General features: G+C 44.2%; 1 protein-coding gene across 9 annotated transcripts in view; it reads left to right on the top strand.

Annotated features, from left to right (window-relative positions):
- The window catches only part of SLC38A9 (solute carrier family 38 member 9), a 110,578-nt gene that overhangs the window by 69,520 nt on the left and 27,173 nt on the right, over window positions 1-13,885 (top strand). For all 9 annotated transcript variants that reach the window (XM_053298267.1, XM_053298268.1, XM_053298271.1 and 6 more), the window contains one exon: window positions 8,813-8,902. In XM_053298267.1, coding sequence (XP_053154242.1) covers window positions 8,813-8,902 — 90 coding nt within the window. The remainder of the gene's footprint in view (window positions 1-8,812; window positions 8,903-13,885) is intronic.

Genomic DNA, 13,885 nt, shown 5'->3' with positions numbered 1-13,885 from the left:
AAGGTACATCTGGCAGCAACATCCACTCACCATAAGGGGTGGGATGGAAGAACAGTGTTCTCTCACCCAAGGTGCAAAAGATTTATGAAGGGTATAAACAATATGTATCCTCCTGTGCGTCAACTCATGGACAGGTGGAGTCTATCTTTGGTACTCTCAACTTTGACTGAGAAGCCATTTGAGCCAATAGCTACCAATACGCTAAGGTTAGCAACGTTGAAAACTATATTCTTAGTGGCAATAACTAGTGCAAAGCACATCAGTGAAATCTTAGCTTTGTGCATAGATGAACCTTACACAAAATTCTTTGATAATAAGGTAATCATGCGATTAGATCCAGAGTTTAGACCAAAGGTAGTCATGGATTTCCATTTGAATCAAGATGTGGTCCTACCTACCTTCTTCAGGAACTCATCTATGGCATTGGAATACTCTATGCATTCACTGGATGTCCGCAGGGCACTGCTGTTCTGTTTGAAGAGAACAAGGGAAATCAGGCAAACTCAGCAGTTATCAGTTTGCTTTAAAGGGCAGTGTAAAGGTCACTCACCATCCCGCCAGCAAATATCTCATTGGTTGGTGGAGACAATTTTGATGACTTACAATCAACAAGGGGTGCCTCCTCCAAAGTCGGTGAAGGCCCACTCAAATTAGGCGTATGTAACATCGGCAGCACATTTGTCAGGAATAAGATATAGGGACATTTGTATGGCTGCATCCTGGTCTTCAGACCAAAACTTCATAAAACATTACGCCTTGGGCCTTCGCTCTGCAGCTGCAGCTGATTTTGGAAGGGCAGTACTAGAAAGGGTGTTACCATAGCTTGCGGCTCCCACCTCCTCCTGGGAAGCTCGTAATTCACCCAATATTTATGACTGCTGTGAGATCACTATCCAGATAAACAGGTTGCTTACCTGTAACAGATGATATGGTCGTGATCCCACTACATTCTTAAAACCTGCCTAGCCATCCCCCCTGCAGAGTGCAAGCACACACACCCCACCAAAGGGAGAAAAGTCAGCCAGCAAGATATTGAAACAAGGACACCCAACTGCTAATATAAACGGATGCTGACCACACGCAACAGGCAGTAGGGAGCGTCTTGAGGAGCTAATGAATTTTTCTTGAAGTGACCTGCACAGGCACAGAACCCAATGTTTATGAATGTCGTGGGATCACTACCAGATCATCTGTTACAGGTAAGCAACCTGTTTTTCATCAAAGTTACAGCCCTATCCTGCTAAAGTGTGTAACTCTCATGTACCTTGTTAGGACTGGGTGACTACCCACTGATGCTGGGGAAATGAGGAATTGTAGAACCACATGGCTAGAAACGGACTTTGAAAGGGAGAGATTCAGTCTTTGACTTGAGGAATATTTTTGTCCCTCTGTTTGTTTATCCTTATCCAGTTGTCTTTAAAACTATGTGGGAAAGGCAGTCCATGAACATTTGAAAGCCATCATGCACTTCTTATACTTTTTATCGTTCACTGAACTCAGTAAATTTTCCACCTTCATCTTTAAACGCCAGCTTACAGGACACTCTGCCCTGAATCTCTTGGTCTCTGAAATTCAAAGTCAATGGTTTTTTTAAAAGATGAAAACCATAGCAGATGTGGAAACTACTATTTTATAGCTGCTGGCAACAGAATTCAAGAAAAGATTTATTAAAACCAGATAGTTTCAATGCCAGAATACAAACACAACCTAATTCCAACTATTTGGCAAAAGGTTCACTTACCCATCTCAGTTACATTTAAGGAAGAATTAAGGATTTTATCTGCTGCTTAGTAATGCTTCCCTGACAACTTATTTTGTTTAGAAACTCATTGTTCCTGGACTATTTTCCTAAGCGCTCTGTAAGCTCTCCAGAAGTTTCGGCTACACTGGATGCCAAATTTAAGACTTTATTTCCTAGTGGAGGAGGTAGGACAATGGGAGCATGTTATACCCGTGCTTTGGCATTTCTAGTGGCTTTGTATGATCTTTCGATCTAGTTTTGAGTGATGGGTATATAGGCCTTAATGGCTTAGGTCCCAGATCCCCTCCTCTGTGTCTTAGCATGCTTTTGCACAAACCCCGCTGCTTGTTTGGGGAGATCTGCCTGCAGTTGCTGGTGATTTGACATCAGGCCTGCTCTGTAGCTGCCACAAGCTTTGGAAAATACCCGCTTCGGAAGTAAGAAGTAAGAAGCTTAACATCTCTGGTGGCCTTCAGGAAAACACGCATGTTTATCCAGGCTGTTGGTTGATGTTTGATAGGGATGTGCACGGACCGGTTTGGCAGTCCTTTTCTGGACCACCAAACTGGTTCGGAGGTTCGGCAGCAGCGGGGTTACCTTTTTAATGTGCAGGGGGAGTGTTCTTATCCCACCCACCCCCGCCGCATTCCCCCCCACCAGTGCTGTGCCCCAAATAATAACTGGCTCAGGGCAGCAGCGTACCTTCTTGCCTCCCCCCCCCCACCAGTCAGTGGTCAGTGCACATGCCGATAAGAGTATCTGCATGCTTGCATGCAGAAGGTTCCAAGTTCCCTCCAAGATAGGGCTGAGAGACTCTCCTGCCTGCAATCTTGGAGAAGCTGCTACCAGTCTGTGTAGACAATACTGAGCTAGATGGACTTGGTATTTCTGTATTTATTTATTTTTATTTGTACTGTCACCCACTCTTCAGAACAGGTCACGCTATGGATGTAAGGGCCGGGGGAAACAGTTAAGCGTTGGGAGATGAGGAACAATCTGCCTAGCATTGTTATAGACAATAACAACTCTATTCAGTTTGATGGAGATTGTACAGAAGCTCCTTGTGAGCCACCTGGGGACACACAGTGGGACCTGGTTGCTCACAGAAGAAATGGTTTTTTGTTTGGTTTTGTATGAACTGAATAGAAAGATCAGACAGCTGCTTACAACCTAATCTAATCCAGGAGTTCCCAACCCTGGTCCCCAGATGATGTTAGACTACAATTCCCATCAACCCCATCCACAATGCCCTTCAAGACCTGATGATGGGAGTTGTAGTCCAACAACAGAGGACCCAAGATTGGGTCTGATCCAGTCTGTGGTGCACCATGGCCTGGATGCTGCTGCACAACTTAATCTGCTTCCTTCACGGGTCCTGTTGAAATAAGGGTGTGTATGGATGAAATATAGAAAGAAAGTCCAAAGCACTTGCACAGTTTTTTAAAAAATAGTAAGTGTGGCTCTAGCCACCTAATGGTGCAGCAGGGAAGTAACCTGCCTAGGGAGCAAGAGGTTGCTGGTTCGAATCCCCTCTGGTATATTTCCCAGACTATGGGAATCACCTATATCGGGCAGCAGCGGTATAGGAAGATGCTGAAAGGCATCATCTCATACTGCTCGGGAGGAAAGCAATGGTAAATCCCTCCTGTATTCTACCAAAGAAAACCACATCACTCTGTGGTTACCAGGATTCAACACTGACTCGACAGCACAACTTCTACCTTTACCTTACGTGTGGCTCTAGCATACCAGGGAATCAGCCACTGGTGTAACCTCTTCTCCACTGGCTTATCGCCCAGTTGCCACTGCTGCCTCCTGTTAGAGAATGGACTGCCCCACAGCTGCTTGCCTGAGACTGGAGGAGAATGTGACGCTTATTTCTCAGGCATTCGGCTGTGGGGCGCTTTCTCAGCAGCAAGAGGAAGTGGCAGCATTAGAAATGAGGGTCAGGTGAGCAAATGGGGAAAGAAGGTGCTTGAGATGGAAATGATGCAACCTCCTCTTGCTTTAGGTAACCAGTTATGGTATGGTTCATTCCTCAACAGAGGAGGAAAGAGGGAGGATAATGTAGCAGTAATGAGGTGACATCCGGTGGGAAACAGCACATAGCAGAAATAATTCTCTGATACATTAGAGCCACAAATATAAAAAGAAATCCTCAGAACATGTTACATTCTTTTTCCGTTTTTGTTTGTACGTTTCCTAAGAATGAGTTGCACAGTAACATTGCTTGGTATAACAACAACCTTTCCCTGTTGTTGACTTTCATTTTTCCACAGAAGCCTTCTGGCTTCTCTGGAATCAGCTGTCCTTTTTAATAACTCCCTTATTCTTCCAAATGGGATTATTAATTTTCTTTGTTTAAAGACAACTGCCTTGCATATGGAAAATTAGACAGCTTTCTAAATGACCATATTCACCCTTCAGCTTTAAAAAAAATCCTTATTTGTTGAGAAACTTCTGTGGAATCTTTACTGAAGTGAATGTAAAGATTTCTCTGGCTCCTCTGGTATGTCTTGAGAGGCCGCGTTACCTGGTTGCCTGCATGGCCCTATGGAGTCTGTGGCGCACATGAGGTGTGTGGCATCCCTCCTTTAGGGCTTCTTTCTCTCCTCAATGGGAACAGGGGTGAGATAGTCCCAGGGCTGTCGGGTCCCAGTGAGGCTGAGCGGGCGAGGCAGAGAGAGCTGCAAGGAAGAGGAGAGATGGTCTTGTGGTAGCAAGCAAGACTTGCCCCCTTAGCTAAGCAGGGTGCGCCCTGGTTGTATATGAACGAGAGACTGTAAGATATTCCCGTCAGGGGATGGAGACTCTTGGGAAGAGCAGAATGTTCCAAGTTCCCTCCCTGGCATCTCCAAGATAGGGCTGAGAGAGACCTTTGCCTACAATCTTGGAGAAACTACTACCAGTCTGTGAAGACAATACTGAGCTAGATAGACCAATGGTCTGACTCAGTATATGGCAGCTTCCTATGTTCCTATGAACAGCTCCAGTGAGGCCCCCATGTTGGGAGAAGTAGGGAGTGAGATCAGGGAGGGGGCGGGGCTTGGAGCAGGCTTGGAGCCCTGTCAGCTCTGTACTAGGGCATTTAAAGCCAAAGCAGCCAATGATGAGGACTGCTCTTGGGCATGAGAGCTGGAGTTCTCCTGCAGAGGGACCCAACTAGATGTAGTGAGCCAGGAGGAAGATTGAGGTGATTAAGCAACCTCCTCCCATGGCTTACTCTGAGACTGATTTTGGCTGTTCTTACCCTGGATTTTGGAGTTTTAAAGGACAGGAACACACCTCCTCCCCCTTAGTGTGACATGTCTCTTGAGCATCTATGCAGTTGTCTTTGGAAGATTGTGCATAAAAAGTCTTGTAGCAATCAATTTAAGTACTCTGTGGTATGCTATACATTTCTGGCCCTTAAGTGAGGGGGTGAGTAACCTCAGGTCTGTGAGCCCAATTGCCTCCCTGCAACCTCTTTCACGGCCTTTTGCTGACTGAAGCAGTGACAGTACAAAGTACATTTTTAAAAGATGGCTGCCAAGAAGCAGTATGTGGAACGGAAATTGATGTCAGAAGTCTGTTGGCATCAAAATCCCAATTTGTTTTGCTCATCCAAACATCCAGTGTTCATCCAGATCATAATAGCATTTTAGAGCTCTTTCAATCTGCTGAGTGCTTTATAATCCTTCTCTTGTTCTTAAAAACCTTTACCTGAGATGCATAACTATTAACTCCAAGGTTGAAAGGCATCAATGTACTCAGAGCCACCCAGTAACTCCTGCTCTGGAAATGGAGCCAGGTTTCCCAGGTCCTTTTTGTTCTTACCCTGGATCTGTCTGAAACCATTTTTACACAATCATTTTTATTTTGCACAGTCACTAACCTGTTCATCCAAATGCTTTCACTTAAGGAATCACTTCTGTGTCAAGGACATTATATTTTCCCCAGCACTCAAACTAGAATAGAAGAGCTGGTCTTGTAGCAGCAAGCATGAATTATCCTCGTTGCTAAGCAGGTTTGCATTTGAATGGGAGACTACTGTGAGCACTGCAAATTTTTATTTATCTATCTTATCTATCTATTTATTTATTATAACATTTTATATCCCGCTTTTCCTCCACGGAGCCCAGGTACTACATACTTAGGTTTCTCCTCACAACAACCCTGTGAAGTAGGTTACGCTGAGAGAGAAGTGACTGGCCCAGAGTCACCCAGCTAGCTTCATGGCTGAATGGGGATTTGAACTCGGGTCTCCCCAGTCCTAGTCCAGCACGCTAACCACTACACCACGCTGGCATGAGAATGAGCTCTAGCTGGATAGTATGATGTCATTAAGGACAAGCAACACAACTCCTTCCTACCCATGTCCTGCCCCACAGTCAGGAACCCACAAGGCAGTTGGAGTTGCAGAACCCTGGATAGCTCCAAATAAGCACCTTGCTCTGAAAAGTGTCAGAGGCTGAATGAATCTTAAATACTTCCAGACTCCACCTCCTTGGTTGAAGAGAAGAGAGATTTAAAGAGGCAGTCTTCTTTCTTGGACTCATAAGACTCCTCCTCTACTCCATCAAGTCCAGCTGATGTGCAGGCCTGGGGAGCACAAGTTACTTAGTGTGGAAGAGGCTGTTTTATTGGGGAACCTGGGCTCAGTGAGTGCCAGTTCTGGGATTTCTGACTCTGGGGTCTCCCAATTGGCAAGGTCAGGCTACAGTCTAGTGCCAGGCTTTGGGGCTGGAATTGGATCTGAAGAGGGTTCTTCCAGCCCATCTGCTGCCTCTGCATTCTAGCAGTAGCCATGCTTCCACAGCAGTAAATCTAGCCTGAGCGTAATCAACCTGCCTTAAAACAAACAAAAAACCCAGCAGTGCTGCATGCCGCAATATCCTGGACTCAGTTTATGGCTTTGCAGTGTTGTCTTTCTGCCTATATCTGAAATTACAGTGGCTGTTGGCTAAGGCTATTTTAATTCATTCTGCTTCATAGCGGGAGGAGGCCTGATTAGTTTCTGTAGCCCTATGGAGTGATGCAAAGGTGACTTTAATTTAAAAGAAATGACAGGGCCCAGGAGCCAATAGTGCCATTATCCATGTAATTGTGGGGGGCACTCTTGCTAACCTTATTGAAAAATGCGTGGAGGCTTGCATGTGTCAGTGGCAGGTCTGGTGCCAAAGCCTGTGTCTCATCAGGAGACTCGTTGCAGATGCCTATCACCCCCAGGTTCTGCTGCTGCTGCTGCTCCTTGCTGTTTCTCTTGTTTACCTGCCCCCTCTGAGTGAGCGAGTAACATGGGAACAAGTAGAAGGAGCAGCAGCCTCCCCTCAACTCTTCCTCTGGGTGACCTTGCAGATTGAATCCAGAAAGGAAGGGCAAGTGGATAGGCAGCGAGGGCAGGAGCGAAGAGGAAGCAGGGAGAGGGACACTGAGGATATCTTGCTGAAGGGCCCTCCAAAAACCTGCACTGATTGGTGGTCACATCTTTAGACCTACTCTAATCCTTCTCGTTTTGATCAATCTAATTCTTCTTGTTTCTGTGGGGCAGGACATGGGTAGGAAGGAGTTGTGGTGTTTGTCCTTAATGACATCATACTATCCAGCTTATTCTCTGTTTTTGACCACTTTCTCACTTGGACTATGCAAAGACTAGCCACTACAACTGACTATTACATTAGATAGACATTTTTCTTATCCGTAATTGCTGTTTCCCTGCTCCCACTACCGCCCCGTCTCAGCAAACTGACAACTTCAGTATCTGATAAACTCTCTTTTTTTGTGGCATAATAATACCTTGTTACATTGTTCATATATTCATGGTCCTTGAGATTGTTTTAGCACAGTTCCTACTAGTTCTTTATCGTTTGTCATTTTAATGGCATGGAGCTATTCACTTTTACTATGCATTAGTGGATTCCTTTATTTCACTAATTTCCTTAATTCCATTCCAGACAGTTGTGTCTCATTTCCTAGGTTGTAAATAAAGAGGAAGCTAAACATAGGCCTCAAAGCAGCATGGTTTGGGTTTTTTTAGCCATTAAGTGGTGCATTTCTGCTAGTGAGAGACAGTAACCGAACTGGAGACTAGACTTGTATTCTAAGAAGAGGGGGGAGAAACAGATACTCTTAATGGGTTTTAATATATTGTCATCCGGAAAGAAAATTGAAATGAGCACCATGGGAGAAAATATTTTAAGAGTACACACTTTCTTATTCTGAATTGCTGATCTTTCCTAAGCAAACTCGTTATGCATTCCAAGACTTTCTCTGTACAGTTTCTTCTTTCCATTTAAATATAAACATCTGCCATTTCTAAGCAGCTGCCCTTCTTGGTGTGTCACACCAGAAATTTTTGTCCAGCCCTTGAATCAGTGTTTAAACAAAATGAATGCTTTGTTTGCATTAAGAGATGGAACTTGTTCAAAATGTGAAAATTCTCCAAAGTTTATTTTCCTAGTTAAAAAATTCAGAGGAGTACCATAAACTTTCTGTTTTTACCTCCAATGATCTAGTTTAATGAAAATGGTTCTGAGGTGTGAGTCCTGCAAACCTAAATATTTGTTTAATCTATCAAAATGCTTAAGATTTGCTTGTGGATGTATGTATTTAGTGTAATGCTTTCCACTCTTGTGAAGATCCTTCTTCTGGTATTCATTAGTCTGCTTGTGCAGCTCAGATCATTTCCTGGATCCAAAACGCTGCTTTTCATGTGGGAATTAAGTTCTAGAGTGTGTAGCTCTTCGGTTTAGGGCTGCAGGTTTTTTGTTTTTAATTATTTCTGCATTCCAAAATTAAAATCTGGAGAACTGGAGTGCAGTGGACTCTACTAGCTATGTTGTTTTCAGAAGAATTGCCAGCTCATACATACTCCATTTTGAGAATTAGCTGAGAGTCCAAACATTCAAGAAGCTTTTAGGATCTGGCACTTGGATGTTTCAGTAGATGTCAGACTTGTTGCCAAATTAATTACCTTTTTAGAGGATGAGTCATAGAAATAGAAACATTTTCATTAGCTTGTTGAAACTAGTAAAGAGAGTTCTTGCAGCATTGCACAATTGTAAGTGACTTTAAATTCTCTTCATTTTACAGTTTGTTCCATGTGTTGGTTTTGAACCTGGCAGTTGTAGGAATTGGCGTTGTAATGGCCAGATTCTATCCGAACATAGGAGGAATAATAAGGTACTATTGCATTTATTAAAGTTCTTCCACTATTGGAATGTCTTACTTGAGGTGGAGGCAGTCTGTCCTGTATAATGCTTATTTTTTTAACACCGTAATACCTGCAGTCAGGGCCAGTATTCCCTGTAACAGGGATTTCCAGATGTTGACTACAATTCCCATAATTCACAGGCAAAGGCTACTGCAGCATGGGATTATGGGAGCTATAGTCAACAAAATCTGGGAATCCCTGTTACAGTGGACACTGGTCAGGGCTGGTATTTTTGCTAAAGCAGCCTAAGGAAATGAATTATTATTAATGCTGGTCTACACATGCGTCAGAATGAAGTTAAGAACATAGGAAGTTGCCATATACTGAGTCAGACTATTGGTCTATCTAGCTCAGTATTGTCTTCACAGACTGGCAGCAGCTTCTCCAAGGTTGCAGCAGAACGAGGTTGCAGCAGAACCTATCTTGGAGTTGCCAGGGAGGGAACATGAAACCTTCTGTTCTTCCCATAGTGGCTCCATTCCCTGAGGAGAATATCTTATAGTGCTCACACTTCTAGTCTCCCATACATATGCAACCAGGGTGGACCCTGCTTAGCTAAGGGGACAAGCCATGCTTGCTACCACAAAACCAGCTCTCCTCTCCCTAGTTGTAGGGGAAGACTGTAGCACTTCAGGTTGCTAGTGGGGGATGCCATTTTTAAATGCTCCCCATATAAAATTACTAGCACATCAGAATGAATGGTTTTTGTTTTCCCAGTCTGCTCCCTGTTGTGCTAGTTTTCTATTTGCAGGGAGCTTATCACATACGTGTGTGTGTGTGAGAAGTGTAATTTCTCCCACTTGCAATCCAAATGGTACAGTCCATCCTACCACCTCAAAACATCACCACCTCGTTCTGCTGCACATCTAAACCAAGTATCACATTATGGCTGCCACATGGAAAAGGTTTATAGTGAACTCCTTTTCATGATGGGCAGGGGGTGAGCTCTCTCACGCCAGTGCAGTTTGGTTGTCTGTGACGTCCTGTCAGGAGGATTTTTCCACATACTGGGGGCAGTTGTGCGTTTTAAAAATATATGGCAAAATGGACATCTGAATCTATCCAGTATAGCCAGAGGTGTGTCAGAAGACAAGCAATGACCATAGAGAGAGTCTCTCCAAAATCAGCATTCATTTATCCTGCATAACATCATTACAGGAGACACTCATTTTTGGTGGATTCTCCATTTGCGGTTCAGCTATATATACCCAGTTTCCATTAGCACGGGGGCGTGAATTGCAAAACAGTGGTAATTGAAACCTTGTGCCTATGAAAATGATGGGTTTAGGTTCCTCAATACTCAATATGTCCTCAAGGTTTCAATTATCAAAGTTTTTGGCACTCATGGTGATAGCTGAGAACAAAACTCCCACGATAACTGAGGGCCTTCTGTACTAGACATTTCTGGATCTTGGGCAGACATAAGAGCCAGTATGATGTAGTTATTAGAGTATTGGACTAGGACCAGGGAGACCTGAGTTCAAATTCCCATTCAGCCATGAAATTCACTGGGTGACTCTGGGGCCAGTCATGTAACTCTCAGCCTAACCTACCACACAGGGTTCTTGTGAGGATAAACATAACAATGTACACTGCTCTGGGCTCCTTGGAGGAAGAGTGGGACATACATGTAAAAAAATAAAAATAAATAAGACTGGTTCAGACATTACCTGGAACCACAGTCACTTGATCTGTGCAGCATCCCCGAGGCTCAGGAGCATGTGCTCCTTTTGTCACTTGCCGGTGTGGGTGTCTGCTTTTGATTTGGGTTGCAATAAACTAAGATGTGTTGTAAAGTCCAGACTGAATGATCTCTGTTCACTCTTCTAACCTGCTTACTTGAAATAAACTGCCTTGTGTGCCCAAAGTTCGAAGAGAGGTTTGTGATGTAGATCACAGTTTATGCCAAGTTAGTAGTTTATAATAAACTGAGATCAGTCGATTCAGACTTCACAACCACTCTTGCTTTATTGTAACTTAAATTAGAAGACGACATTTATGTGGGCATGAGAGGGGGGGAGCGCATGCTCCTGAGCATATAGGGGTGTCACGTGGAACCAGGCTTAAGCGTGGTTCCACATTACATCTGAACCAACCCTGTCCTCTGCTTGCCCTTCAATTTTTGAACATAAACCATTAGAATTTTACAACTGCATTTTAATTCTGTTCCACATGTAAACCTTTTAGTTTATATATATATGTCTTGTCTTATAAGAGTGCCTTATTCCACTGAATTCCCCAACTTTATCTTCCCTTAAACCATTGCAATTTCAGCATTTTGTAAAAGTTAGTCCAGATCAGACACTGGATCCCATTGTTGATGCGGCTTTTATCGTCACACGGACATTCTCACCCACTTCTGCCTCCAAATATACAGTAACAAGAAGAACAAGTGAACTCTGACAGAAGGCAGGAGAGCTTAGCCCAGGCAATAACAGGGCATGGCCACTTCCTCTTTTAGTTGGTCAGAAGCTGAATGGCTTTTCTTCCTCTAACTCCCGCTGCACCTTTTGAGTCTGTCCCCAAGTTCAAGCCCTGCACCAGAAAAAGTGTATTGTGCTCTTGACTGTTACTTCTTCCCATTCATAACCACTGTGAGGGACAGGACCACTGGTCAGAGTGGATGGGAGAAGGCTCCTTCAGGATTTGATTTAGAAGCCAGACACTACCATGAAGTGGGACATGAACCAGACTGTTCTGTTCACTTTTGGAATGGTGTAGCAAGGGCTGACTAGAAGGAAGGAAGCGTCTTCAGAATTTTGAAGGCTTCACGCACAAAACAAATTCTGGCTTTAAAAAAAATGCTTGGGAGTTAATGAGGGCAATGGATATGGATTTGGGTTGTCCCTTCATTCGCCTCGGTTGCTACAACAGCCTTGGCTCTGGCATTCTTGACCAGTTGCCCACCTTCTCTAAGTAAGTGCTAGACTTAGGTTGCCACATGTGCATGGAACATGATAAACAACCCTGCTTGGCTAACTCAAGTGGGCGTTAGTCACACTTTATATGCTAGCAGTTACCGAGAAATGATTTTGACTAAGGAGAACATTATTAACTGACAAAAATAACAATTTCTTGACAGTGTTGTTCATTCATGGTTGTTTGAAGCTTCTTGGCAGTGAGAGAACAGTGGAGGGGGGGAGATCCTACAGTCACATACATGGTAGTTAAAACAGAGCAGTAACCAAAGACAGACTTCCAAGCCTGGCCTCTCTTTGACACATGGATTTCTGTGAGAGCAAAATGCATCCTTCTTGGTTCAGTGAAACGAAATCAAAGGTTGTAAATCTGTCTATGGAAGCACCTGAAGATGCAGCTGGAAGAATTCAGGCAGGATGATTGGATTGTTCTGGAAACAGATTTCCAGCCTAACCTGCAAAAATAAAATAAAATAAAATAAAGCCTAAAGACACGCATACATAATTGGAATTCTGATCTCGCCCCCGGCCCCCTTTTAAGCAGCTGGAGTGACAATCCTTTCAGTACTTCAGTCTTTTCTCAGTAGGATTGTTAACTATAGAAACCACACAGTGTATATGTATAATATTTATCCAGCTCTTTCTGAAAGTGGGGATAGAGGATAGAAAAGCTGCTATTGGAGAAGAGAAAAACACCTCATTTAAAATCATTCATTTCCCCAAGAGACAAGAACTGGTATAATGCAGTGGCTAAGGGTCAAACCAGATTTCATGGGAAGGCATGCTTAAGAAACATGATTGCAGCTAGAGGCACCTCTTTTTCTTCAAAAAATTCCAGTTGGAATCACAAGGAGAGGGAAGTTTACTCTCGTATTTATTAAATTCATATCTCACTTTTCCTCTAAGGAGCCCAGAGTGGTATATGGTTATGTTTATCCTCACAATGACCCAGAGTCATCCAATGGCTCTGACTTCATGGCTGAGTGGTCATCTGAACTCTGGTCTCTCTGATCCTAATCAGGAGCGGAGCTACCATTGGGCGGTTCAAAGAACCCGGGCCGTGCCCAATCAGGGGCCACAAGCTTGGTCCCAGAGACGCCACCCTGCATCTGATGCCAGACGCCGGGGGGGAGTTATTTCGGGCCCCGTTTGGAGCTGAAATTGGCCCGTGCTGTGTTGGCAGCGCGGCTTATCGATCTCCTTTCCAAACGGGGCTGTATGGCCCCGTTTAGGAGAGAGGTCAGCCTGCGCTGTATTGGCAACATGGCTGGAATGGCTCTCCCTGCCTTCAAGGCAGGGAGAGTTGTTCTGGCCCTCACTACTCAAAGCAGCATGGGCCGATCTCATTTCCAAACAAGACCGTGCAGCCCTGTTTGGAAGGGAGACTATGCCCCCACATCTGACGTCAGACGCGGGGGCATGGCTAGCCGGGCATGTCTGACGCCAGATGTGGGGGGCGGGGCCAGGGGGCCACAGCAGCCACACACAGGCCACTGCCAGCCTGGCTCCGCTCCTGATCCTAATAAAACACTCTAAACACTGAATCACACTGGCTCTCTTCTTGTTGAAAATTGTCCTCCCAGTAGCAGTTTGCCCCGAAGCAGCAGTTTTCTTCTCCAACAGCTTTGGGGACAATTCCCGGCTGAGGGGTAGGACTGATTTTTTTTCCGGAAGACAGTAGAAAGGAAAAGCAGTTTGTCTCCTTGTGCACTGGAGTCCTGACTGGCATCTTTTCTTCTGCCAATGTTTTTAAAGAAAAATAGCTGTTGGAAGCACACCTCTTCAGGCACACAGTCCTACACATGTTTGGTTTAACCCCAGGACTGTTCTGCCATGAACACATGAAGTGGCTTTAGGCAAGCCACGGTCTCTCAGCTTCTCCGTCTGTAATATGGGAATACTGACCTACCTTACAGTAATTGTAAAAATAAAAAAAAAATTCTTAAGATTAACAAATTTTAATAGTCCCAATTAATCTTAATAGTAGTCCCATTGAAATTAAAAGGGCATTAGGCAATGCTTAACTTGTCCTTT

The sequence above is a fragment of the Hemicordylus capensis genome, chromosome 2, assembly GCF_027244095.1.
Source record: "Hemicordylus capensis ecotype Gifberg chromosome 2, rHemCap1.1.pri, whole genome shotgun sequence".
In the NCBI taxonomy this organism is placed as follows: Eukaryota; Metazoa; Chordata; class Lepidosauria; order Squamata; family Cordylidae; genus Hemicordylus; species Hemicordylus capensis.
The sequence above is the reverse complement of the archived record's forward strand: the minus strand, read 5'-3'. Positions and strand labels throughout refer to the sequence as shown.